Source organism: Megalobrama amblycephala, linkage group LG8, assembly GCF_018812025.1.
Source record: "Megalobrama amblycephala isolate DHTTF-2021 linkage group LG8, ASM1881202v1, whole genome shotgun sequence".
Classification (NCBI taxonomy): domain Eukaryota; kingdom Metazoa; phylum Chordata; class Actinopteri; order Cypriniformes; family Xenocyprididae; genus Megalobrama; species Megalobrama amblycephala.
The window spans coordinates 9,150,599-9,178,079 of record NC_063051.1 but is presented as its reverse complement, the minus strand read 5'-3'; the positions used below and the strand labels follow the sequence as shown (position 1 = coordinate 9,178,079).

The window sequence follows — 27,481 nt, the reverse complement described above, 5'->3', positions numbered from 1 at the left end:
GATGGTGGGTGGAATGCAGTGGATTATTGTAAGGTATTCATTTCCTAATGAGGATTATTGAGCATAACAGACAGGAGGATTCTCAAATCTCTTTCTAAACAGAGATAGAAATATGCTAAGATAATGTTTGGTTAAAACTAATGGGCCATACAAATTTGCTGTAGTTCATGTTCAAAAGATACTGTAGAAATGCTCAAAAGCCAAATTGTGTTTAAACCTTAAAGCTGCAGTCCGTAACTTTTTTTGGTTAAAAATTATCTATTCTGAGATGCAAAAGCTTTACGTGTCTTGCTACACACAGAGTTTTTCATATAAAATCATGTATAACATGTTCAAGTAAGAATGTGATTTATTTACTCCAGTGCCCATGTCCACTGGGATATGTTGGAAAAACATCAAGACCGCTAAGGGTTCGAGTTAGTGAACATAAATCAGCTATTCGCAGACACGACGTTACTTCCACGATTGCTAGACATTTCATTGAATCTAATCACCGCATTGAACAACTTACTTGTATAGGTATCGAAATAGTAAAGAATTCTCGCCGTAGTGGTGACATTGATAATAAACTTTTGAGAAGAGAAGCTTTTTGGATGTTCAATTTAAGAACTATGTCTCCTGTTGGTTTAAATGAAGACTATGACCTTTCTTGTTTTTTATAATTTTTTTTTTTTTTTTTTTTTTTTTTGGGAGTACAATGTTTATGAATGGCTTGCTGCCTGATGGGTTATTGTACCCCATTTACATTTGTTGTTGATGGAGCTACTCTGGTTTTTTGTTTTCAAAGGATCTATTCTGACTGTTTATCATTGCTAGATTTGTGAGTTTCTTGTCATACGTGGCTTACTCTTGTCATTTAATTGTGACCTGTTATGCGCTTGAGCTGAAGTTTGGACTAATCATTTGTTTTAATCATGATTGTAAACACCTGTGGATTTAGAGTGTATTTTCTATGTAATCATTGAGAGTGAATGAAATTGTTACACTGACGAAGGCGAAGAGCCGAAACGTTTGTTGATTTATCTCCTGTGAGCTTCTATTAAAGTCTCTTTTAGAGTGCATACCTTTTTTGTATTCTTGGTTAAAAATTATCCAAAATCAATTTTTGAGCAAGTACATAACCAGCCAGTGTTCAAAACGATCTCATTTTCTTAGCTCGAATCACAACGGTAAGCTTGTAATAATGTTTTATAATAAAAGCGACATGGTGGATTTCCGCGGGAAATTTGAGCATGCAGCGGTTCCTCTGTGCGTCATTACGTCACGTCCGTAAACAGAAAGGAAGGAGTCCAGGCTAATCGGTTTTATCACAGCAGCTGAAATAATTCAACTTATCATTTTGATGGCGGATTGTAATCCAGAAAGATCCAAATGACAATCATCAGTGACAACTGGAGATTCACTCGTAGTCAAACAGCAAAAGACTTTGGACTGTTGAGTGGCTACAGAAATTGAAATCTACAGGTAACGCTAATATACACATAGTCATAGTAATGCTGATGTTGTTAACATTAACAATTTGAGAACAAAGTATAACAGTAATAATAATTTGCATGGTTTGGCATGATCCAAGCTAAGCGATCGTTAGATTTAATCATCATTGGCAGCGCAATTTATTGTAGGCCTAATGTCTTTTTCCTCATTTGGTCAGAACAAAAGTGGCTGACATGTTACTTACTTGTTCAGATGATATTTTCCAGTGAAAATTCTTATTTTGGTCATACTTTCAGGACGCAGAATCTGTGCTTCTAAAGTACAGTATCCACGCCGGTGCGGTGACTGACAGCAAGCATTAGATTCATCCGCGCTTGACGAGCTGTACCGAGGCACAACGCACATACAGATAACCGCATTTGACTGCAATTGCAGGTTTCAAACAAGAGATGGCGACAAAGAGGAAAAATCGTGGCTTTAAATTTCAAAATAGGTTAGTTCAGCCAAAAATGAGAATTTCATCATCATTTACCTACTATAATGTCAACTGGTGTTAGTAGATAAATTAATATAAATTAAGTATAAATGAATTAGTAGGAAGAGATGATCAGGTCACGAGCCGCTTGAACTGAGGTGCTACAGCGATCTGTCACGACAAATTAAAGAGCCATAAAACGGTCAGACTTCTGAGGCAGCGTATTGGTTTTATGATCTACAGTAAAATAGCATGAGATTTGATGATAAATAAGTGAATATTTTATTACTACAATAGTTATTTCTCACTAGAAATGACATCAAAAGTGGAAAACATTGGTCAAAAATGTACATTTACACACAAACTGATGACCAACCCCAACTTTCAGAAGCCATATTTATTTTATTTTTTTAGCTCAGCTGTCACAGAATGGAAAGCACAGGATTGTGGGATGTCAAAGGCAGGGACGGACACATCTATACTGCTTTCAAAAATCCATCAGATGAAGACATCTCATGAGACAGGAAGTAAAGCTAACTTTGGATTCAGACGTGCTTTGATGCCTTCCTACCTTGGAATGCATCCTCCGAAGGCAGCATTTTTAAGTTTTCAGATGCAGCCGATGTGTGGTGGCCAGGGTTGCCAGGTTTTCACAACAAAACGTGCCCAATTGCTTCTGAAAACTAGCCCAATTCTTTCACAGACACTATTGGATGAGAAATGAGCTGGATCATGACATCACTGTTTTCTGCAGAGCTGCTTTATAGATGAAATGAACTAATGAACTAATGTAATACTTGATTATCTTTAGAATGGAACTGAATCAACACTGAACAATGACGTTATTTTCTTTTAGAGCTGCTGTACAGCCGAAATGAACTCTGTTTGCCTCATTGAATCATTTTCCTGTTATCACTGCAAAGCTGCTTTGAAACAATCTGTATTGTATGAAGCCCTACAGAAATAAAGGTGACTTGACTAAACTATGGAACATAAAAGAAGATGTTCTGAACAATGTTCACGCTGCTCTTTACTATACAATGCAATGATCACTAGGGGCTGACAGTCTCTAAACAGCATCATAAAAACATAATAACATTAGTCCATATGATGTGTGCACTATATTTTCAGGTCTTCTGAAATCATCCGAGGAACAGACTGACATTTTTCAGTGAAAATTGTGCTTGACAATTGTGGTCACCCCTTCACTTTCACCAGTTGAACATTGTGCTATAAATTTCTTCTTTTTCGAGACATGCGGGTTTGGAAGCACATGAGGGTGAGTAAATTGAATGTATAATTTTAATTTTTGGCAGAACTATTCCTTTCATGTTACTGTAACAGACTAAAACAGCACAAATGCACTGGAAAACTGCTGTCAATGTTTAGCCTTTTTAACACATTTGATTGTGTTCACTCATCAAATGATCTTGGAATCCGAGATTTACCGCATGTTTACATGGCAAGAACGTGGTCTGCAGTGTAGACAACCTCATGAAGTATAACGGGAATGTTCTAGTTTTATTGTGTCATGTTTCTCACTGTCATTATAAACTGGGTTTAGACTGTCAGAAATAGCCAGTGTCATTCTGCATTTTGCATGTCCATCAGATTTTAGTGGCTGTGAAATAGAGGCTGATGTGTAACTTGAGTTCTATTTTTCCTGTCAGGATTTGCTTGGACATCCACTGATATAGGTCTGGAAAGCCCAAAGATTGTTTTTAATCTGAAAGACTTTATTCTTAAATTCTGTAAAATAATAATAATAATAATAATAATGGAGGTGGAGATACATTACTGACAGGTCTCTAATCACAGAGCTGTGAAAAAGTGTTGGCCCCAGTTCAGTGTTTTGCCCAAGAAGTCAGGAATTCATCATATACTGACCAAAGTGTCAATCACAGTGTTACACATGAGTCAAAGTATTTATTTGCTTATAGAATGTATCTTTAAAGGTGCCGTAGAACGTCTTTTCAAAAGATGTAATATAAGTCTAAGGTGTCCCCTGAACGTGTCTGTGAAGTTTCAGCTTTTTAAATAATTTTTTTTAACTGCCTATTTTGGGGCATCATTAACTATGCACCAATTCAGGCTGCGCGGCCCCTTTAAATCTCTCGCTCCCTGCCCTCCCGAGCTCTCGACTATAAGTGCCGTTATACAGTGCATAAAGTTCACACAGCTAATATAACCCTCAAATGGATCTTTACAAGATGTTTGTCATTCATGCTGCATGCATGCATCGATTCCTGTGAGTATAGTATTTATTTGGATGTTTACATTTGATTCTGAATGAGTTTGAGGCTATGCTCTGTGGCTAACGGGCTAATGCTACACTGTTGGAGAGATTTATAAAGAATGAAGTTGTGTTTATGAATTATACAGACTGCAAGTGTTTAAAAATGAAAATAGCGATGGCTCTTGTCTCCGTGAATACAGTAATAAATGATGGTAACTTTAACCACATTTAACAGTACATTAGCAACATGCTAATGAAACATTTAGAAAGACAATTTACAAATATCACTAAAAATATCATGTTATCATGGATCATGTCAGTTATTATTGCTCCATCTGCCATTTTTCGCTATTGTCCTTATTTGCTTACCTAGTCTGATGATTCAGCTGTGCACAGATCCAGACGTTAATACTGGCTGCCCTTGTGTAATGCCTTGAACATTGGCTGGCATATGCAAATATTGGGGGCGTACATATTAATGATCCCGACTGTTATGTAACAGTCGGTGTTATGTTGAGATTCGCCTGTTTTCCGGAGGTCTTTTAAACAAATGAGATTTATATAAAAAGGAGGAAGCAATGGAGTTTGAAACTCAATGTATGTTTTCTCCATGTACTGAACTCTTGTTATTCATCTATGCGAGGTAAATTCAATTTTTGATTCTAGGGCACCTTTAATTAATTTAATATGTGCATTTTGTTTCCATGCAGTGAAAACACAACAATGAAGAAAACGAGTGGTGCAACTCTACACTAAGGTGTTGTGGCTGGTTACCAGGGTGTTGCTATGCAGTTGCTATAGCTAGATGATTGCATACTGGTCCAAGTCAAAAGAGTATGTGATATTGCTTGAGTCCCTCTTTGAATGTATGGTTTGCAGGATATATAGATGAGTTATACAGTGAAGTTTACGAGTCTGACACGAGTCAATTATTTTTACTGTCTTTTAGGTACCAGACAATGTTACTCAGGTTTTCAAAAAGGAAGAGCCTTTATTCACCCCTAACTATAGTGCATACTGTTCACTTTGGTGCTTTTAGGGGTCAGCACTCCAGATTTTACAACAAATCATGTCAAATTAGCTCTGACAGGATAGAGGACCTGCAGAGGGAAACTGTTTTTCTTTGTGAGGGTGAATGGGAATGTGTATCTTGATTATTTTCATCTTTTACATAATAATAGTGATACTGATCTTCTGTATGCATTTTAGCAGGATATTCGGTGGAACACGCTATATAGAAACATTTTTGACAGGCTGTGTCGAGAAAAGTACCGGTTCTCGAGGTCCTTCTGGAATCTTTTCCATAAAATCTGTGTGGTCTATACAAGAAGGGTTTTCCGCCCTTATAAAAAAAAAAATATGTAAACTTGCTGTCTGTTTTGACAAGCAGAAAACCAAGCAGTTGATCAAGGGACTGTCTTCAGCTGTGATGTTATACATATTTACTGGAGAGCTACAGTATGTTCTCATACTATCATACTACTTTTGCACTAGATATACTGTGCACAGTATGCAAATTTCGGAATGCAGGGAATACTACACTTACAGGCTATTTTGTATGGAATGCAGTGTTCAATTACACACAGTACACTGTATACTGCCTGCTGTATTTGTTTTCTTAAAAGTATTTAAAACACAATGCAGTATCCAACAATAAATTAAATATTGAAATTTAATAAATCAAATTAACTATATAAATGAATCAAATTAATGTAATGAATAAATTAAATTAAATCAAACAATTTTAGCTTGTGGAATCAAGTTATCACCTTGAAAATAAATATGGTTCTTTTGTATTTTAATAACATTTTATGTAAAAACTTTTGAAAGCCCAATCGAATAATGAGTCAAGAAAAAAGAATAAAATTGCTGATATAAGTTATAGTTCAATTATAAAGAGGAAAACATTAAGGTGAATATATTGCATTGTGATTGTGAAATACAGTATATTTTTCCATATTTAATTCAGATATTCTACACACATAAAATTAGTAAGAGCACTTTACTTAAAGGGTTAGTTCACCCAAAAATGAAAATTCTGTCATTAATTACTCACCCTCATGTCGTTCCACACCCGTAAGAAGCTTTACGAATCTTTTGTTTCGAATCAGTGATTTGGATCGTGTATCAAACTGCCAAACTGCTGAAATCACGTGACTTTGGTGCTCCGAACTACTGATTCAAAACAAAAGATTTGTGAAGCTTCAAAACCGAAATCGGCCATCACTAGATATTGTTGAAAAGTCATTATTTTGCTTTTTTTTTGCCACACAAAAAGTATTCTCGTCGCTTTATATTATTAAGGTTGAACCACTGTAGTCACATGAACTGTTTTAAATATGTCTTTAGACGCTTTTATGGATCTTAAGAGGTTCAGTGACATTGCTGGCAATAGAGGGCTCACTGAGCCATCAGATTTCATCAAAAAATATCTTAATTTGTGTTCCAAAGATGAACAAAGGTCTTACTGGGGGTAGAACGACATGAGGGTGAGTAATAAATTACATCATTTCCATTTTTGGGTGAACTAACCCTTTAAGTAAAGCTGACAATACCCATTTTTAGTAGAAACAACTCAGTTAAATTAAGTGAGTTAAATTAAGTTTTTAAGTAATGTGAACAAGGATGGTTTGTTTGAAACTAACATTGGTAAAAGTTCATTTTTTGAGTGTAGTGTAGTAATATGCAATTCCAAACATTGTTCAAAGATTACAATCAAAACATTGCATCTAAAAATGAAAAATATCTAAAAGTGCTCAATTATTTTGAAGATTATAATTGAAGGCCTTTCGCTGAATTGACGGAACTTAGCTAAAGTGTTTCAGTTAGATTCTGTATTCATTACAAATAATACATGACACTTTCTAAACTATAAAATTTGCCATTGTTTTAGGATTGCTCAACTTTTCAACATCCTACAACAACAAAACAAGTTCATCTAGCGCCACTGCTTGTCTTCACAAATATAACCTCATTCTAAAAACATTCATTCCATAAATATTTTTAAATATGTGTTTATAATGTCCTGTTTAATGTCTGCAAACATTGTCTGCCTTCTAGATTTTATTGGGAAAAACTGAAAATATTCCAGCTACAGAGCTTTTTTTCCCCTTCCATTTATTAATATTCCGGGATTCAGAGTTTTGAACATCCTTTTATGGATTTGATTTTGTAAATCTGTAGGTGTGAGAAATATGGCTCGGAAGACGAGATATTTATACAGACCCCTGTGTGCTGCCAGTTTCAATTTTATCATGTTATCTTTCCACTTTAAGATCCCAGCATGCCTCACTGCTCTCAAACATGACTGGACAAACGTGACCTTTCATGCCTTAGTTTGACATTGTGTGTTAGGACAGAAACTCAGGGTCAAAGAGCACAACAAATAACATGACTAACATGATTAACATGACTAGATTTGAGCTCAATTTAGCAGGACTGCTTTAGTCACAAGGACTTCCTGAGTTGAAGGTTTGTGTTAATACTTGGACCAAGTGAACTAAATTGTGGCTTGAACGAGGCCACAACAAGCAGAACCGGGGCTGATCCGCGGGGAATATTTCCTGCAACAATCATCTCGAACATCTCGCTTTTAAACTAAAAACAGATGGACAAATGCTGTGCTGTTGAGTCTATACTCGCTCTTCACGATTTCGCCTCTTTGCTAAAGAGGCATATTGATTTTTCAACCTGCCATTTCGTTTTCTCCATTAACTTCCCATACAAAAGCTAAATGATGTCACAAATGTCAGTCATTGATCATTTAAATTGATACAGAAAAGGGCAAATGCATGCATGCACAAGAGCCGACACCAGGGCACATAATAACCCTCTGTTAATCTTGTGCAAAAATACACAAAATAACACATAAAGGGATAGTTCACCCAAAAATGAAAAGTTGATGTTTATCTGCTTATCCCCAGGGCATCCAAGATGTAGGTGACTTTGTTTCTTCAGTAGAACACAAATGATGATTTTTAACTCCAACCGTTGCCGTCTGTCAGTCATATAATGCATGTCAATGGGAACTCCATCATCATTTGTCCAACTGCCTTGAGCATCCGGGTGTGTGAGGTCTGAAAACGCGCTGTATAGTGATCTCTCGCGCGTATACGTCAATGAGTGCGAGACATCACTTCCGGCGTCAGAGTGCATTCAGACCTCACACACCGGATGCTCAAGGTAGTTGGACATAGTGGAGTATTAGAGGTAAAATATTATATAAATACTGTTTGGTTTCTTGCACAAACTGATCGTTTCGTGTCTTAGGACATCAATGTGTCGTCACGAGCCGCAGGGTTTAATTTGGATTTGTCTGTGCATGTTTTTTTTACTCTTATAGATGGAGTTCCCACTGACATGCATTATACAACTGAGAGACCGCAACAGTTGGAGTTAAAAATCATCATTTGTGTTCTACTGAAGAAACAATGTCACCTGCATCTTGGATGCCCTGGGGGTAAGCAGATAAACATCAAATTTTCATTTTTGGGTGAACTATCCTTTTAATTTCAATATTTTCCCTATACAGTCTAAAGCAAAACATGCTGGGTATTAGAAATCTGCTGCAACTCAATCATATTGAGTTCAGCTTACTACAATCAAATTTTGAGTTCACGCAGCTTTTTACCATGAACTTTCATTATTATTTCAGTGAAACAAACTCATTTCATTTAATTAATTTCACTTTTTGGTTTTACAGTGCATAAATAAGAACACATGTATGCAATTATTAGTGAATGAGACCAAATGTACTGAGCAGACCTGCATTTGGTGTACATCCCATTTCCCAGGTTACCACCACTGACCAGTCTGAGACGGTCAAATACTTTTCTCTTTATGTCACAGCTCAGGATGTAAAACAGACGCCATTACAGGTACATCTGCACATGCAATCCACATCAGAGTCCAAAATGTCTGTTACAAGAGAGGTACCAGACAATGTTACTCAGAGGTGTCTGAAAAACATCTTATTTAGAAGGACAGGAATGATTAAGGAATTCCTAAATAAATATGCACAGGATTCCTTTTGGAATCCTAAAGGATCCAAATGAGATTGAATCCCCTAAGAATCAAATAAATCCTACAGTTCTTGTCGCTTAACCTGCAAAGCATAATGCTATAACAACACATAGGTTTGATTTTGAAGAAGCACATACTGAATAAATGTGCGCCATCACTGTGAATAAAACATATGCCAAATGCATACACTACCGTTCAAAAGTGTGGAGTTACTTTTTTTTTTAAGAACTTAATACTTTTATCACATTAAATTGATCAAAAGTGACAGTTAAGACTTTTCTATTTCAAATAAATGCTGTTTTTAAACCTTCCATTCAACAAAAAAATCCTGTATCCAAAAAAAAAAAATTATTAGTCTCTACAAAAATATTAAGCAGTGCAACTGTTTTCAACATTGATAATAATGAGTATTGTTTCTTTAGTAGCAAATCAGCATATTAGAATGATTTCTGAAGGATCATGTGACACTGAAGACTGGGGTAATCTTGCTGAAATTAAATAAATTTTAAAATATATTCAAGTAGAAAACTATGGAAGCCTGTTTCTACCACTGAATAAAAAAAATAGAGGTAAATATGATTTTTATCTCACGATTTAGACTTTTTTCTCACAATTCTGTCATCATTTACACACCCTCTCATTTCAGGTTGAACTAATACTTTATTCTAATACTGTAAAGTTTGTAGGGTAAAAATGCACAAAATCCTAAAAGACTGCTTTTTAATGTTCTTCAGGGGTATTTAAAATGTAATACTCCTTTTGGGAACTATGTGTCCTAAATGACCTAGTTTTGTGCTACACTGAAATTCTACAAGAGAATTCCCTTTAGGATTAGTTCCAAATTATGATAGAAATTCCAATAGGCATCTTTCACTAGATCTTTTCAAAAGGGTCTCAGAGTGTCAGTTTATTGTAAATGGGGAATTAACAGTGCATAAGAATGACTGTGTTGATGGTCAGGCTGTGTATGGTGGCATTGAGCCACTAATCCATTATGACAGTGTGCTGTGACGGGACAAGAATGTGCTCATAGGAAACAGACTGGACAGGAATATTTCCAGCTTGTCCTTCTGACAGATAAATATGCTAAATTCATTTGTAAACAGTAATAACATGCCCTCAAAATCATGTGTTGATGTGACAACAGCAATTAGATACTCACTGGTCATTAATAACGCATCATATGTTTTTGCACTATATGCATACGATTAACATTCATCACACAGGCAGCATCCAGAGAGAGACCGGATACTCAGAAAAGGAAAGAGTGGGATATTATGTGTCCCTCAATAGCTAAAGTGTTTGGCCTGATGTCAAAGGGGGAACCCTGTTGAGTGCGCCTGTGTGAATGTTCATGTACATATGTGTGGAGTCTGGAATACCTCCAATTTTCCCTTTACACTACAACCCAATTGCTCAAACATTTGCAGTCCGGTCAAAGAGAATCTACACACACAGAAAACACAGAGAGGCTTTTAAAGAACACAAAGATCCTGTCTCTATTCTTCTGTACTGAATGCCCCAAAAATAGCTTCGGGTCTGAGAACATCCTATTGCTAATTCAATCAGCATGGCTGCAGCGAGCTGCCCCACTGTCACAGCCACTGGAGACTTCAACAGCACTGACGTTTGCACAGATTCTTCCCACTGACTCATACACAACCAGATACTATGATGACTAAACAATATTTCCAAATTGATACTGTATAAAGAGACTGGGGCTAGTTGTCACACGGGAAAGAACTAACCAGGCCTATAGGTTTTAAGTCTAATTTTGTTTAAGAAAAAACACACACACAAAAACTGCTTCAACTGTTTTTACTGTTTCATGAATTGTTTTTAGTTACCTCAAAAAGTCATTAATATACTAGAAGTTAAATGCAGTAAGAATTGAATAAAATTTGAGTAATTGAGTACATTTTACACAAAACATCACCAGTTATTTTGTCTGTTTTTGCTCTGCCAACAAATAGTTTCAAACAAACCTAGTAGTGGCATCCTGTTCCTGAATCATTTTGAACAAATCAGTTGAATGAATAATTCAATGACTTACTAATGTAGTGAGTCAATCACAGAATAAAGCTGTGTTTGAAATCACCCCATGTACCTTCATTCACTATTCCCTACATTACTCCACTAATATAGTCCACTTGAAGGAGTGAATGAAAACGAGAGAGTGAATTCAAACACTGAGCGCGCCAGAAGGACTTTTGCATAGTTTTTGCTTGCTGTTTAATAGTAGTAATGAAAAGATATATCTTGAACTCTGTCATGGAAACTAGCATGTTTAATGCGACTCTCACAGTGCTTTCTGGGTATTCTCTAGCCGTTGAGTGTACATCAGTTATTGTGGTGCATTATGGGATTGAATGAGTGCACTTGATAACATCCACTATGGTTTCGGACACCACTACAAATGGCTGTCCCCTCAAATAGTGCTCTATTTATAGGGGTGGCGATTTGAACTAATAGGAATTCAAAGATTCATTCATAAATACACTCCCTTGTCGCCACCTACTGGCATATTGATGTAACCTGCAGAAAGATTCACTGAAAAAAAAAGTGCCCACCCCACAGATTATATGATATATGTTGTGGAAGATGATGTAGCTTTCATAAAAAATCAAAACAAATTAAAAAATATATGTTTTACACAAGTCAAAATTCAAAATATGATAACCTCAAACTGAGTGATGTCCACTAGAATGTCAACTAGCCATGGTCTCTTGCATCTTATAAATACTTATACAATGTTATGGTTCATCATCGTATTTTAAAAATCACTTTTGGAACTGCAGTTTTCAATGTTAACTGTTATAAATTGTTCCCACTTGGATTAAACAGCAGGATTAGCTTCCGTCTTCAGACTAGAATTCATAAATGAATCAAAAAGGACTTGTGGTAAGCCAAATTTACGATTACAGGGATTTGGTTATGACTTTATCATCTGTAAACCCATCACAGATGGTGAGGCTTTAAAGATTATGGAAAACAAATACAAAATCCAGAGTTGTGCTAAAAGATGTGAAATATACGATTTGCCTGTCAAAGTAAATGTATGTTTTACAGCACAGTCTGATAATGCAATCTGCTAAGGAGACCTTTGGAGAAGAAAGCAATAAATCATACTCACTAGAATACAAGAAAGGGAAATAGTGTATATCATATCATGTCATATTTTACACTTTTATTGCATAAAGTTGCCATTTCTGGTAATGCAATCAGATACGGTTGAAAACGATCTGCAACTGGCAGTATAACATCAACAAAATTATTCAAACTTGAGGACTGCTGATTTGAATGAATCATTTGAGTTTCTTAACTGAATCAATTGATTCATTGAAACAATTCATTAACAAACTGGACTGTGGCAGTGGATTATGAGGCAATGCATTCCTAGTTCATTGTTCATTTTAGTTATCAGACTGTTGTGCAATTGTTTCTGTTATATTCAGGGAAGAGTGTATTTTCAGTTTACGTTTGTTTGTGTAATGTTAGTGAAATGTTAGTGTTTGACCCGTTAAAGTTAGTTACTATTGATGAGAACCTTGTTTGTTTTAATAGCTTAAAGGTTGTTCTATTCATCATGTGAGTGTGAAGTTCACGATGTTCAGATAAACAAATAAAGTTCTGTTTGCGCAAAAGCTGACTTTGCATCATCATGGACTCACAAATTGCCACAGCACAATGGTCCAGTGTTACTTTAGTATTTTTATATATATTTATATATATTTTATATATATATTCTATATTGTAGTTTTTATTTTATATTAAGAATTTGCTTCTATTTTTTAATTTTTAATGTATTTTTTATTGTAGTTTAATTTTTATTAATTTTGTTATGTATTTTTGTCATCTCTATTTGTTTTTATATTACTTTTTAGGTTTATTTATTTATTTTATTTTCAGTTTAGTTTTAGCTTTTATTTATATATATATACAGTACAGTCCAAAAGTTTGGAACCACTAAGATTTTTAATGTTTTTAAAAGAAGTTTCATCTGCTCTCCAAGGCTACATTTATTTAATTAAAATTTTCAGCATCGTTACTCCAGTCTTCAGTGTCACATGATCCTTCAGAAATCATTCTAATATGCTGATTTGCTGCTCAATAAACATTTATGATTATTTTCAATGTTGAAAACAGTTGTGTACTTTTTTTTTCAGGATTCCTTGATGAATAGAAAGTTCAAAAGAACAGCATTTATCTGAAATACAAAGCTTCTGTAGCATTATACACTACCGTTCAAAAGTTTGGGGTCAGTAAGAATTTTTATTTTTATTTTTTTGAAAAGAAATTAAAGAAATGAATACTTTTATTCAGCAAGGATGCATTAAATCAATCAAAAGTGCCAGTAAAGACATTTATAATGTTACAAAAGATTAGATTTCAGATAAACACTGTTCTTTTGAACTTTCTATTCATCAAATAATCCTGAAAAAAAATATTGTACACAAATATTTTGTACAATTGTACACATTAAATGTTTCTTGAGCAGCAGATCAGCATATTAGAATGATTTCTGAAGGATCATGTGACACTGAAGACTGGAGTAATGATCCTGAAAATTCAGCTTTGCCATCACAGGAATAAATTACTTTGTGAAATATATTCAAATAGAAAACAGTTATTTTGAATTGTAATAATATTTCACAATATTACTGTTTTTACTGTATTTTTAATTAAATAAATGTAGCCTTGGTGAGCAGATGAAACTTCTTTTAAAAACATTAAAAATCTTAGTGGTTCCAAACTTTTGGACTGTACTGTATATATATATAAAACAAAATAAAACATGACATTTAAAGCAACTTTTCATCTATTTCATGCCAGAATAATGCCCCTAATCACTGCCCACTTTCTCAGCAAATATTGATATGATTTAATACAATTAGTAATGATGTAATTCTATTCAAATTTCTAATGCTATAAACAAGCCACTCCAAAACTGCTGCTTAATTATCATTTTCTAATATTGGGCCTATGATTACTCAGAGGTGGATAGGTTAAGACTATATTTGATTGAGCCAGACTCTACCATCAATTATGATTATCAAAGTTACTGCTCCTCTAGAAGACAAGCATGTTTTCTTTGCAATTCAGCTCGAGCTGCAGCCAATCAGAGAGTGGCTGTTGACCCTGTGGCAGACGGGAGTGCAGCTGTGCAGCGAGAACTGTGGTTCCTCTCTCTCTCTCTGAGCTAACATAAACAAACACTAATGCTCAGGGCCGAGGAACATCCACATGGACGACACGAGACTGAAGGCCGATTGGCTAAATGGCTAAGAAACGTGCATCATTTGGTCTGAACATCTAGACTAACAGGATTTCTTAGAGGATGGAACTGAAGAGGTAGAGGGATTGAAAGTTATCTTATGATGATGGCAGCTTGAAGCTAATGTTTTGACATTTTTAAACTGATTTCTGTACTGAAACAAGATGGGTATTTATTTTCGAGTGACAGAAACTATCTAATCACAAAACATCACAGGAATTATCAGTTTCAATACTTACGAAGGCTGCATCCGAAATTGTATACTTCCCTACTATATAGTAGGTGAAAAACAGTATGTGACAAAAGTAGTATGTCCAAATTCGCAGTACTCAAATGAGTAGGCAAAACTATGACCTACTACTTCTGACGAGATCCTGAAGTGTGCATACGATGGACACTTTACTATCCCATGAGGCCACAGGGGAGAATTTGTAAATAACAGTAGTGAAGTGACACAACTGACGTTGGTAGGTCACATGATAATGACATAATGACAGCATGGAGAAAGTAGTAGCTACGTCCGGATTACATTCATACTACACACATTTATACTATATAGAACATACTTTTTTAGCGGTCATGAAAGAATTACTTATTCAAAATAAGTACCTGCTCAAGAGACTACGTGATTTTGGATGCAGCCTTTTTGATTTTTGCTGTGCTGATTTCACTCCAAAATGATGTCACTTCCTGGAGGATGATGTCATTAGCAACTGGCTTTTCTTATTTAAAGGGGTATAAAAAAAATACTGGATGGATGGATGGCTAGATAGATAGATAGATAGATACTTTAGTAATGGAAAAGACATCTACAAATGTGATTATTATTGATGTGCAGCCATGGAAACACATGAGTTTTACAATATTTGGTAATGGTATAAGAGTCCCATCTGTAGCATCTCTTGTAAAAGCATCATTTTATTCCATATAATGGATTATTGCAATTGTGTAATGTCCCGTTGGAAATTTGGGCTGAACTTGCCTAAACTGAAATTTTATACGAAAGTCCTTCACATCGAGGAGAAAAAAAACAGAAGTGTAACAAGACACTGTAAAAGAACAGAACTGTAACTCAGCACAAGGAAAAGCACAACAGATGGTCCAGTACTTGAGGGTTTTCCTTTTTTGTGCTTGTTGAGGGTTGCAACACTAATGGGTTTTCAAGTGGGGACAGGATAGGTTGAAAGCATTTATTTCCATGTGATCTCCATGTTTGACCCTAAAACAGGATGTACATTTATTATCTTGCGCTTTTGTTATTATTAGTTATTATTATGCCTTTTTGGGTTTTTAAAGGAAATCGAGGAAGACATGTTATCACAGTTTTAGGCTACTGCATATGCGGTGGTGGTGGGGGTAAATTGCTGCTACCAGTATGAGTTGACTTAGAAAAATGCCTTTGATCAACCCAAGACAAAACCCTGAGCCACATAAGAACAAACAGCAAACCTCAAGACTCTAATCACTCATCTGTAATCTGTAGAACTCAGCTTAAAGAAGACCAATGAGCCACTGGTCTGGAATTAGAGTCAGCTATAGTTCCAGGTGTGGGATGGAATTTGCTTTTTGAGGTTCAGTCTTACTGGAGCCTTTTACTTAAAGAGGTTAAATTAAAGAATGCATAGGTGTTAGTTCACAACATGTTACTTTACATGCAACATATTTACTTTTAATGTAGTCTCAGGCATTTTTTACATTGTTTGTACATCTTAAGCCGGGCATACACTGTGCAAGTTTAGAAACTTGGGAGCTTGTGAACCATTGCACACGTTACAAGTCAGTTAACGTGATAATCATGTCAAAGCAGCTGGTATACACGGCACAACTGTACTGCATGGCGAGCCAGTGCCAATCATATGAGTTTTGGCACTAAATATAGAGATTTGAGTTTTCAATATTGCTGCTATAGCTTCTGATAGAAATCAAAAAATAAATACTAAGACGGCTGTGTAAATGATTAGGTGAATAACAGCGAACGGCATGGTCATTCCGTATGCGCACTCTATAGGGTTGCTCGTAGCCTATATAATGTAGTTTTATGATGTACAAACCCGATTCCAAAAAAGTTGGGACACTGTACAAATTGTGAATAAAAACAGAATGCAATGATGTGGAAGTTTCAAATTTCAATATTTTATTCAGAATACAACATAGATGACATATCAAATGTTTAAACTGAGAAAATGTATCATTTTAAGGGAAAAATAAGTTGATTTTAAATTTCATGGCATCAACACATCTCAAAAAAGTTGGGACAAGGCCATGTTTACCACTGTGTGGCATCCCCTCTTCTTTTTATAACAGTCTGCAAACGTCTGGGGACTGAGGAGACAAGTTGCTCAAGTTTAGGAATAGGAATGTTGTCCCATTCTTGTCTAATACAGGCTTCTAGTTGCTCAACTGTCTAAGGTCTTCTTTGTCGCATCTTCCTCTTTATGATGCGCCAAATGTTTTCTATGGGTGAAAGATCTGGACTGCAGGCTGGCCATTTCAGTACCCGGATCCTTCTTCTACGCAGCCATGATGTTGTAATTGATGCAGTATGTGGTCTGGCATTGTCATGTTGGAAAATGCAAGGTCTTCCCTGAAAGAGACGACGTCTGGATGGGAGCATATGTTGTTCTAGAACTTGGATATACCTTTCAGCATTGATGGTGCCTTTCCAGATGTTTAAGCTGCCCATGCCACACGCACTCATGCAACCCCATACCATCAGAGATGCAGGCTTCTGAACTGAGCGCTGATAACATCTTGGGTTGTCCTTGTCCTCTTTAGTCCAGATGACATGGCATCCCAGTTTTCCAAAAAGAACTTCAAATTTTGATTCGTCTGACCACAGAACAGTTTTCCACTTTGCCACAGTCCATTTTAAATGAGCCTTGGCCCAGAGAAAACGCCTGCGCTTCTGGATCATGTTTAGATATGGCTTCTTTTTTGACCTATAGAGTTTTAGCCGGCAACGGCGAATGGCATGGTGGATTATGTTCACCGACAATGTTTTCTGGAAGTATTCCTGAGCCCATGTTGTGATTTCCATTACAGTAGCATTCCTGTATGTGATGCAGTGCCGTCTAAGGGCCCGAAGATCACGGGCATCCAGTATGGTTTTCTGGCCATGACCCTTAAGCACAGAGATTGTTCCAGATTCTCTGAATCTTTGGATGATATTATGAACTGTAGATGATGATAACTTCAAATTCTTTGCAATTTTTCTCTGAGAAACTCCTTTCTGATATTGCTCCACTATTTTTCGCCGCAGCATTGGGGTAATTGGTGATCCTCTGCCCATCTTGACTTCTGAGAGACACTGCCACTCTGAGAGGCTCTTTTTATACCCAATCATGTTGCCAATTGACCTAATAAGTTGCAAATTGGTCCTCCAGCTGTTCCTTATATGTACATTTAACTTTTCCAGCCTCTTATTGCTACCTGTCCCAACTTTTTTGGAATGTGTAGCTCTCATGAAATCCAAAATGAGCCAATATTTGGCATAACATTTCAAAATGTCTCACTTTCAACATTTGATATGGTATCTATATTCTATTGTGAATAAAATATAAGTTTATGAGATTTGTAAATTATTGCATTCCCTTTTTATTCACAATTTGTACAGTGTCCCAACTTCTTTGGAATCGGGTTTGTATGTATGTTGTATGATTTGGGAATAAGGGAGAGTCAAATTCAGGCTGACTTTTTTAAACATGTTTAAAAATTATTGGGAGCTTGGGAGGTGGTCGCAAGGTACTCGGTTTGGCTCATGATTCTTCTTCCATGATGTCAGCCACAACAATTGGAGCACCGACAATCGACACAATTTTTCCTGATGGAAAAATATTGTCTGCAAGCTCATACAACAGCAAAAATCATTTACACGCGGCTTTAAGTGTGCAGTTTCTGTGCATCTAGTGTTACCAACCGAAACTGCAACAATAAGGTTGTTTTTTAGCTTTTACATGAATAGCATGATGTTGAATGTAGATGCATGCACAAGAGCAAAGAATGAGAAGTGCTGACTCAAGAACCCATAACCTCATGTCTCAGGACACTTGTGAAGCTAGACAAAGAACATGCTTACTCGAGCAATGTTTGCTTTTGGCCTCATATCATTACTGAGACAAACTCCAGGATATAAGCATGATTAGGACGTAGGATTATGATATTATAGCATGATTGTGTAGTTAAATGCCGTGACAAAGTCCTTGAAGTAGAATAATGTCAATATTCACATATAGCAAAATCATTACAGAACCGCATTTATCAAGTATGTCGAAGAAATAATTGCTGTATGTTCTAATTAGCACTGTACCATGGTTTAGCCTTCAAAATGTAATAGAATATGATTAATTAAGATGTTTTAGAAGATTAACAGGCCAAAAGATGAATCATAGTTTAAAAATGAGTTTTGTACTTGATGAAGGGCTTGTTTTGCATTGAAAGGCATCTGCTGTACTAAAGGGAATAGTAAAAGTACATTCAAGGGCGGACGAATGAAATCCTTTCGACCAAGCCAAAAACAGCGTTTTCAGTTCTACAAATGCTGTCGTTTGCTTCCATATTCCATAATTGAGCCTAAAATCCGATTTTGAGCCAGGACACTGACACTAGTTCAAAGTCAAACCACATACAAACGTACAAATGCAACACAAAACACATTTAACATTAACTTATCGTATATGAACTTTTTTCACCGTTGCTACTGTAAGAATTGAATCTCTGAAAGAAACAAGTTATATGTGATTTTTAGAATTTTCTTCAAACCAGAGTTACTTTTTTTGAATAACATGTTATTTTTCTTTTTACTTACAGACAATTGAAAACTGTGAAAGCTCAAAATGACCTTATGGCTCATAATTCCAGCATACTGTATATATCTCATAATTGCAACTTTATTTCCTGTAAATGTGACTATATCTTTCCAGTGTGACTGTTATGATAAAAATACCATAACAACTGCATACCAACACCCTATACCATCATGACGGTCTTTTTGCATGAGCAAACGCCACTTACATTTTTCTAGAAACTGCAAACATCTACTTAGTTACTTCAATTAGGGAGCAAAACAACAATGTAAGGTCTCCAATCGTAGCACCATTTCACTAATATTGACAGCTGAATGTGTTCAGTAGATGAAGTGCATACAATGCAGCTGCCAAAGCGCCTGAAAAGTTAAAGTTCAGCGCTATCAGTGAGGCTGTTGTCGCTCTGTAGGAGTTCTGGCTCCAGGGGAGATCTCCTAATGTTGACTGATGTCAGTGAAGGCAACACAAGCGAGCCCACGTCCAGCTCTTCTCCAAGCCCGGCATCTCTCTTTGCTCTCAAAGACACTTCCCCAAGAATGATAAACACGAGCACAATGTTTGTTTAACAAAGCGAAGCCTTCTGCTGTGATCTGAGCCAAACTCAATATACGAGCATGCATAAATAGAGACGACATTTATCAGAGACAAGAACACACACATTTAACACATCACTCCCGTTGTGAGTATTATCCGAACTCAATGTCTTGCTGTGCCACTGGACTTCTGCAGAGATCCAGAACGTTTAGAGTTCAAAGAGGATATTATAATACTTAAATGCAATTAAAAGGCATTTGGTTTAAGGAATCATTCATAGCTGTCAAAATTTTTTACAGCAGACTCGAGTGAATATACAGCTAATCAAAAATGGCATTACTTCTGGACCAAAGGTTAGGTCACAATCAACACAACAATCAGATTTGCTAACATTTGTGAGTCTCCTACAAGGGTAAGACTTTTATTTCGAGCTCTCAGAGAACATTCTTCGCAGGATAATGTGTGCTGAGTGAGCGTTTGATGTGTACGGCTCAGATTCGGCACGTTGATAGCGGGAGTAATCACCAGTCCAGCCCTCGCTCGACTCCCAAGGAAGCCCTGCAACCGCGTTTTACAGGATCATTAAAGACAGCGCCGAGACACTATAAACTCAGCAGGCTTCGAGTTTTCCCATCCTCTCCTCTAGCGATCCTTCATTCCGTCTATCTCTCTCATTTCTCCAGTGAGGAATGATATGCACAATAGGCCAAAGAAAAAAGAAGACGAAAAAAAAAAAAAAACATTAGCCAAGACGCTAGAGGCTTGTTAATGTAATGTTGCATTAGGAGGAACAGCACGTACTAAAACCAATCACATGCTGAGTTTTACTGTTATTTTCTTCTTTTAGTATTTACTTTCTAACTTTCATTTCTAAGTGGCTCTTTTATAAAATAATAATTGAGCCACCTTTTTTCAAAAAGTTTAAAGTTTGGCTCTAAATGTTGTTTTTACAGCGTCCTTGGAAAAGAGCATTGATTGCAGAGTGATGAATGTACAGCCGTTACTAAATTGCAGGTCTTGTTTCAATTGTGAGGCCTGTCGACCATTGGCATCGTGTTTTATTGTCAGTAATTAGGCAAGCATCATAATTATTATTGCTCAAACTTAGGGTTAGGCATTTCAACAAACCCCTAACAATAAGTATTAAACTTTGGTGCATCCTTGTCCTGCACAATTTGCGCTACAGACATGAATCATACCTCAAATCTTGCAGCTTATTGAGGAGAGTTGCATTTGATTTAAGCAAAAAACTAGTATATATACACAATACTGTATATATATATATATATATATATATATATATATATATGCAGCTTATGAGTCATTGAATCATTCATTCAACTGATTCATTCAAAAACATGGATTCTGCTTTCAGCAACGCAACACCACTGCGTTCTTCTGCTGCTTTGTTTAGAACTACCTTTCTACACACAACAAAGGTAGTCCCAATTCAGAGGCTGCATCCTTCGAAGGCTGTGAAAGGTCAGGCCAAGCATTGTTAAATAGGACAGTCTAGGACTGTTCTAGTCTCCTAGCATCTGACAGTTGTTGTTGATGAGCAGTAGTAACGTTTGTGGACTTTTTATATTCTACTGCCTCATAACAAAACTGGGTTCAAAACCTGTCTAAATATGTTCACCTTGTTGCCTTTATGTTCATAATAAAGAACATAAATTATATAAAATTGCATCTTGGTAAGACATTTGAACCGCTTATATATATATATATATATATATATATATATATATATATATATATATATATATATATATATTGTTGATACATTAGATTATTCAAGTAAGTTGGTACCCAATACTTACATTTAATAGTAATCTGGCGATTTTTCTCAAAAAAAATCCTGTTGTCACCACTGTGCAATGGATTCTGGGGTAGGGTAGGACGCATAGGATCCATCTGTTGTATCCTTCATTGCCCGCAAAGTGAAGGATGCATTTGAAGGAGACTTCAAATTGGAACAACCCTGATCGTGCCAAGTTGAAACAATCTGCCTTCAAATATAGCCTTTGAAGGATGCAGCCTCTGAATTGCGACGCACCTATAAGACACTTGTTTCGTTCCTAAATGAATCATTTTGAATGAATTGGTTGATAAATTATTCAAAGATTCGCTCATAAATACAGTCACGGTCGTGGTGTTGCCACCTACTGGTATAACGATGTAACATGCAGAAAAGTCACTGCAAAATCTCCACCACTAATGCACAGAATTAGATAAAGAATAAACGAGAGCATATGATTTTAAAAATGGCTAAAATGTTGTTATATGAAGATGTTTTTTCTCAGCTTCACATTAACAATTTTTTCTTTTCCTCAGCTTCAACATTTTTTTTTTCTATACCAATCAAAGCATTGAGCCAAAATGTTGTGAATTGAAGTTTAGAAGGTTCTTTTTTGTTATTCTGCATCCAATGAGGCTCCCACTCAAAGGGGTCTGAGGCTTTGCCATATCTCAAGCTGCTCTAAATGGGACGTACTATCGCTAATCCCTTGGCCTTTGAAGAACTCTTTTCCAGGGAGATATTTGGTCCATGGCCATTACACAAAAAATAAGCAAAGACTTCAAATGGCTCCTCATGCTTTCCATATACTCCTATAGTCTATATATGGCCCCCCTCCCCTCCCCTCGCCTTCCTGTTAATGGAGTCAAATACATGGCATGTCTCCCATTGCTTGTGAATGCAGTTATCAGGTAAGGGGTGAGCAGCAGGAGCAATCTAAGAGAGCATATCCGTTTAGTTTCAGTCATTTGCCTGTAAACTAAACACTCCTCCTCCATAAACATTTTGCCCAATTATACAGCCAGAGCAACACATGTACCAAGCCCTCAAAGGATTTTAATAAGCTTGCGGAATACCTAACATTGAAGTCAGCACTGTGAGGGGCCTGTTTAAATATATAGTTTATAAAGAGTTTTAAATATTCATATTTACATGTATGTACATATTATTTGTACAAGTTATATACAGTGGGGTCAAAGCTCTTCTTTTTGCTTGTTTCTGTTTGAATACTTTTCTTTATTACATATTACATTATCAGCAAATAAATGTAAAATAATTTCAGAAATTACTTAGAAATCTTAAAAATTAATCTTCATTTGACATTTTTCTGCTTAAAATGGTCACTGACTTTCGGACCTCACTGTGTGTAAATGCATAAATTTGGTAAAAATTTGTATACTCTCATCTTGAGGGGTTAAATGAGAGCTTCTTTGAGTTGATTATATAGGCCTGTTTAAACATTTCATGCTCCTTGTTATTTACCACCGATTTAATTCATAAAGGCATGAATGCAACGAAAGCAGCAAGTGTTTATAATTAAATGACTCTTATCGCAATCTGACCTCTTCTTAAACAGAGTCAAGGGTCGTGTCTCTTTCCTGTAGAGGTGCAAGCTGTCTCCCTTTGAGCCGTATTGATTGTCAACTTGGGTGGTGCACCGAACACATAGACACAGATGCAAAACATGCGCACACACACAGCAAACTTTCACTACATCGCAGCACTTCATCTATTCATTAGCTCAATTAATGTCACCGAGCAAAGTTCCCTTGAAGTGCCAATCAAGACTTGCATTCTTCACATTTGAATGGAGTAATACATCATTCTGCAGTCACTTATGCAGATCAAATGCTTCTCTGGTTTTGTCATCTGGCTCCTGTTTAATTGCCACTTCTCCATTATTAGTGAAATTAGTGTTTGATCTATTTATTCAGATGTGAAAGTTCTTGCAAGCTCACTTTGATGTTTGAAATGGTGCTTAGTCAATGCACTTAGCTGAAATTGCAAATAGAGTTCTGTTAATGGGAATCACACATGACAGTTCCAAAAGCATTGGAGGTCTTGGAATCCGTCAAATGACTGAGTCGCTTTCAACAGGTTGTGTTTTTGGAAACGATGCAGCATTGAGTGTTCAACCAGATCTTTCTTTCCGTCCTATTTTGATAAATGTATTTGCATCGCTCAGCTTCTCAAACCAACTCAGCCAACGTCTACTCTGGCCATTTGGCCAGCATCTGCAACAGTTCACCCATCTGCATATAAATGGGCTACAGGTTTTTACATCTGAAGAAGGGGTGTGAATGTTTGCTCTGACCGGCATTCATTTTGATTATGATCATTTATTAAATGATGCAATGTATCATAAAATCTGCAGCTTGTTCATTATTTTATTATGCTGAAGACACTCTAAGGAGATCATTTACTTTTACCTTTTTAAATTTACTTTTCAGACAATTAACTTTTCACTTTACACAAAAATTATAGGCTCAGTAATTGTATTTTGGATAAGAAATTAATGCAGAATTCATTGAATATTGTTATAGTAATTATAATCAATCATTACATTCTGATGCTTGTCAGATCGCAATGCATCAATGCAGTGTTAGGCTGCCTTCAAGTTCTCCTGGGAAGTCCTATTTATGAGTTTAAAAGTCATAATTATGATGTTCAAGGTCTGAGAAGATTTATAATATTGGTCAACTTCATATTTGTTTTGCCTTTTCCTCAAAGACAGGAAGCTTTTTTGGCACTAGTGCACCAAAGGATGTGGATTGAGTAATTTATGTATTATCCTGTGTTTTAGTGTTCTAGTGCTGCCACAGAGAATGATGGGAAGTGTAGTTGTGTTGAACAAGCCTGTCGCTTCACAAACCGGCTAAATGAGTAGTATTTTCTGGCAAGTTCTTCATCATCAGAATGCCAAATTGTGTATAATCTAAACTGCACCGTCAACATTAACCATTTAAACTTAATTATGATGAATACCAATTGCTTCTGCCATGATTTTGTAATCAGCATGCTTCAGACTTGAGGCTTTAAAAAATGTGTGCAACTCATAAATACAATCATTCCCAACATGACATGAATGCAGCATTACACCTCTACTGAAATACTGCCAGGTTTGAGGAAGTGAAGGACGTAATGACGCCAGTCACCTGTGTCTCATTATAAAGTCATTCTCACCTTCTGCAGCCACTGCGTGTTGTTTTCCATGGCCGTCTCCAGATGCTGCAGCTTCTGAGCAGACCATTCGCCGTCCGCCGGTGGGGAGTCACGCTGAACCACGCTGGTCTGGTCTGCTCCACCTTGACAGCTCTCCATCTCCGGAAGGATGAAGGTGTAGCTGCACTGGCCGTGCTGCACGCGGTGAAGCTTTCTCCGCCTCTCGCCTCCTCCACGTCTCCCCTGACCGTTCCCGTTTCCGGAACTCACCAGGCCAATCAATGCCAGCAGCAGTGCCAAATGCCAACCGCCTCTGGCAAGCCTCATGGCAGCGAGAGCAAAAGGAAAGGCCACCTGTGGTCAAGAGAAAGCGCCAACTCAGTAGCTCACGCTCTTTTGATGAAGGAAAACATGGTTGGATGGAGATGAAGAGGCTTTTTTGACTCTTTTCTCTTCTTTCCTTCACAGTTGGACTGCGTTCTTGGCTGCAGGACCTTTGATGCTGGAGAAGTTCCTGGTTTCCACGAGGTTCCCCTGAGGAACTGGGCACAGGCACTGACCCTTGAGTAACTACAACAGACTCTCACAGACAGATAAGAAGGCAATGAAAGAATTCAAGGAGAAACAGAGACAGCCCGTCTAAATGAGTCTTCCAATCTGTAGGCTCTTAACACGAGAGAAAAGTAAACAAAAGAGGAGAACTCTCCTTCCTATCCCAGAGCGGTGTGTGAAATGACCAGAGTGAGAGAGTTCTGTCCTCTTATCTGGGAGCGAGGGAGTGTGTGGAGGAGCGGGGGGAGCCTGAGGGAGGTCTATTAACACACGTTCTGTCTCTCGTCTCCTCCTCACCCCCACAGCCTGAAGGATATAGAGAGTTTATTCTCCCTGTTCTAAAACTGATTATGGGTCAAATTTTGCTCATTAACAACAACAAAATTCTTTCTAAAGTAGTATTTTGTGGTCTAGTTCTGCACCATTAAAATAGGGATTTGGAATGCCTTTGGAATTCTAATTCAATTCCGGAATTTGAACTGAGGTAGGAAAATAGATGCAGAATTGTAATTTAATTTTGAATGTAGGAAGTAGAATTAAAAGGAAGTGAATTTCAGATGGATGGATGGATGGATGGATGGATGGATGGATGGATGGATGGATGGATGGACGGACGGACGGATGGACGGATGGATGGATGGATGGATGGACGGACAGATGGATGGATGGATGGATGGATGATGGATGGACGGATGGATGGATGGATGGATGGATGTATGTATGGATGGATGGAAGGATGGATTGATGGATGATGGATGGATTGACTAATAAGTGGATGGATAGATGGATGGATGGATGGATGGATGGACGGACAGATGGATGGATGGATGGACGGACGGATGGATGATGGATGGATTGACTAATAAGTGGATGGATGGATGGATGGATGGATGGATGGAGGATGGATTGATGGATGATGGATGATGGATGATGGATGGATTGACTAATAAGTGGATGGATGGATGGATGGATGGACAGATGGATGGATGGATGGACGGATGGATGATGGATGATGGATGATGGATGGATGATGGATGGATGGATGGATGGATGGATGGATGGATGGATGGATGGATGGATGGATTGATGGATGATGGATGGATTGACTAATAAGTGGATGGATGGATGGATGGATGGATGGATGGATGGATGGATGGACAGACGGATGGATGGAAGGATGGATGGATTGATTGATTGATTGATAAATGGATGGATGGATGGATGGAAGGACGGACGGGAGGATGGAAAGTGGAAGGATGGATGGATGAATGGATGGGTGGGTGGATGGATGAATGAACAGACAGACAGACAGACAGACAGACAAACGGACAGACAGATGGATAGATGCAGAGTCTAAATACTGAAGCGGTGGTGCATCGAGTCCATTGGAATTCGGAATTCAACTTCCTGTGGGAGTTAAATCCAAAATTACACTAATGATTTAAAAGGGAGCCAGTTCTTCAATTCAGAATTTTGTACAATCCTGCTTTGAAGATGAGTGATGTACACGTTTAAAAACGTTCACAGGTTTATAGTTTGGCCAAAATTATTTGATCTGCAGTCATTCAGAATAAAATATTATATATATATAAAATGTTTTAAGACGGGATTCTGAAGCAGAAATGGCAATTTGTCATTTTAAGTGGTTGTACAAGTACAACTTCATTTTTTGATTACATACAAATGTTCTGCAAGCTTTTTTCAGTCTGCAGACTGATGTTACTTTTCATGAGACTTTTTAATGCACTATGCCCCTTACCCACTTGTTTATTTTTACATAATTCTTATTTTGGTTCAGTTTGTGGTGAGGCTGTGCTCTTGGGGATAGAGGTCAAACTGAGTGACTCTTTGCCCCGACTGAAATCATTCTCATGGGAAACACACGAGAGAGAGAGGGCCAATGCCAGAACGCTCCTTGCAATTACTGAAACTTAAGGGCCCTTTTCCGAAGGTGAAACTTTACACGTAGCTATTCACCTTTCCTTTGGGAATACCACAGCCGGATTGATCTGATGTTTGTTTTCACACATTGCACATAGCTCTGCTCCACTCAAGGATAGCTGTGTTTTATTGAGCCTCCAACTCAGTTTTATGTGAGGTGCTTGGCAAGATTAACACGGCTCTTTTACAATACGGATCAGCATTTTTGAACCATTTCCAGCATAATCCTGACCTTTTGTAATTGCCATGG

At 37.1% G+C, this 27,481-nt stretch overlaps 1 protein-coding gene across 2 annotated transcripts in view; it reads right to left on the bottom strand.

Moving 5' to 3' along the window:
* angpt4 (angiopoietin 4) overlaps window positions 1-25,790 on the bottom strand; it is a 44,730-nt gene extending 18,940 nt beyond the window's left edge. Inside the window, exon 1 of one of the 2 annotated variants that reach the window (XM_048199094.1) lies at window positions 24,760-25,790. In XM_048199094.1, the coding sequence (XP_048055051.1) occupies window positions 24,760-25,065 (306 nt within the window). In that variant the 5' untranslated portion in view covers window positions 25,066-25,790. Of the gene's footprint in view, window positions 1-1,678; window positions 2,818-24,759 lie in introns of those variants that run through there. The other variant, XM_048199095.1, reaches the window with a different exon arrangement.
* Between the last annotated feature and the right edge of the window lie 1,691 nt (window positions 25,791-27,481).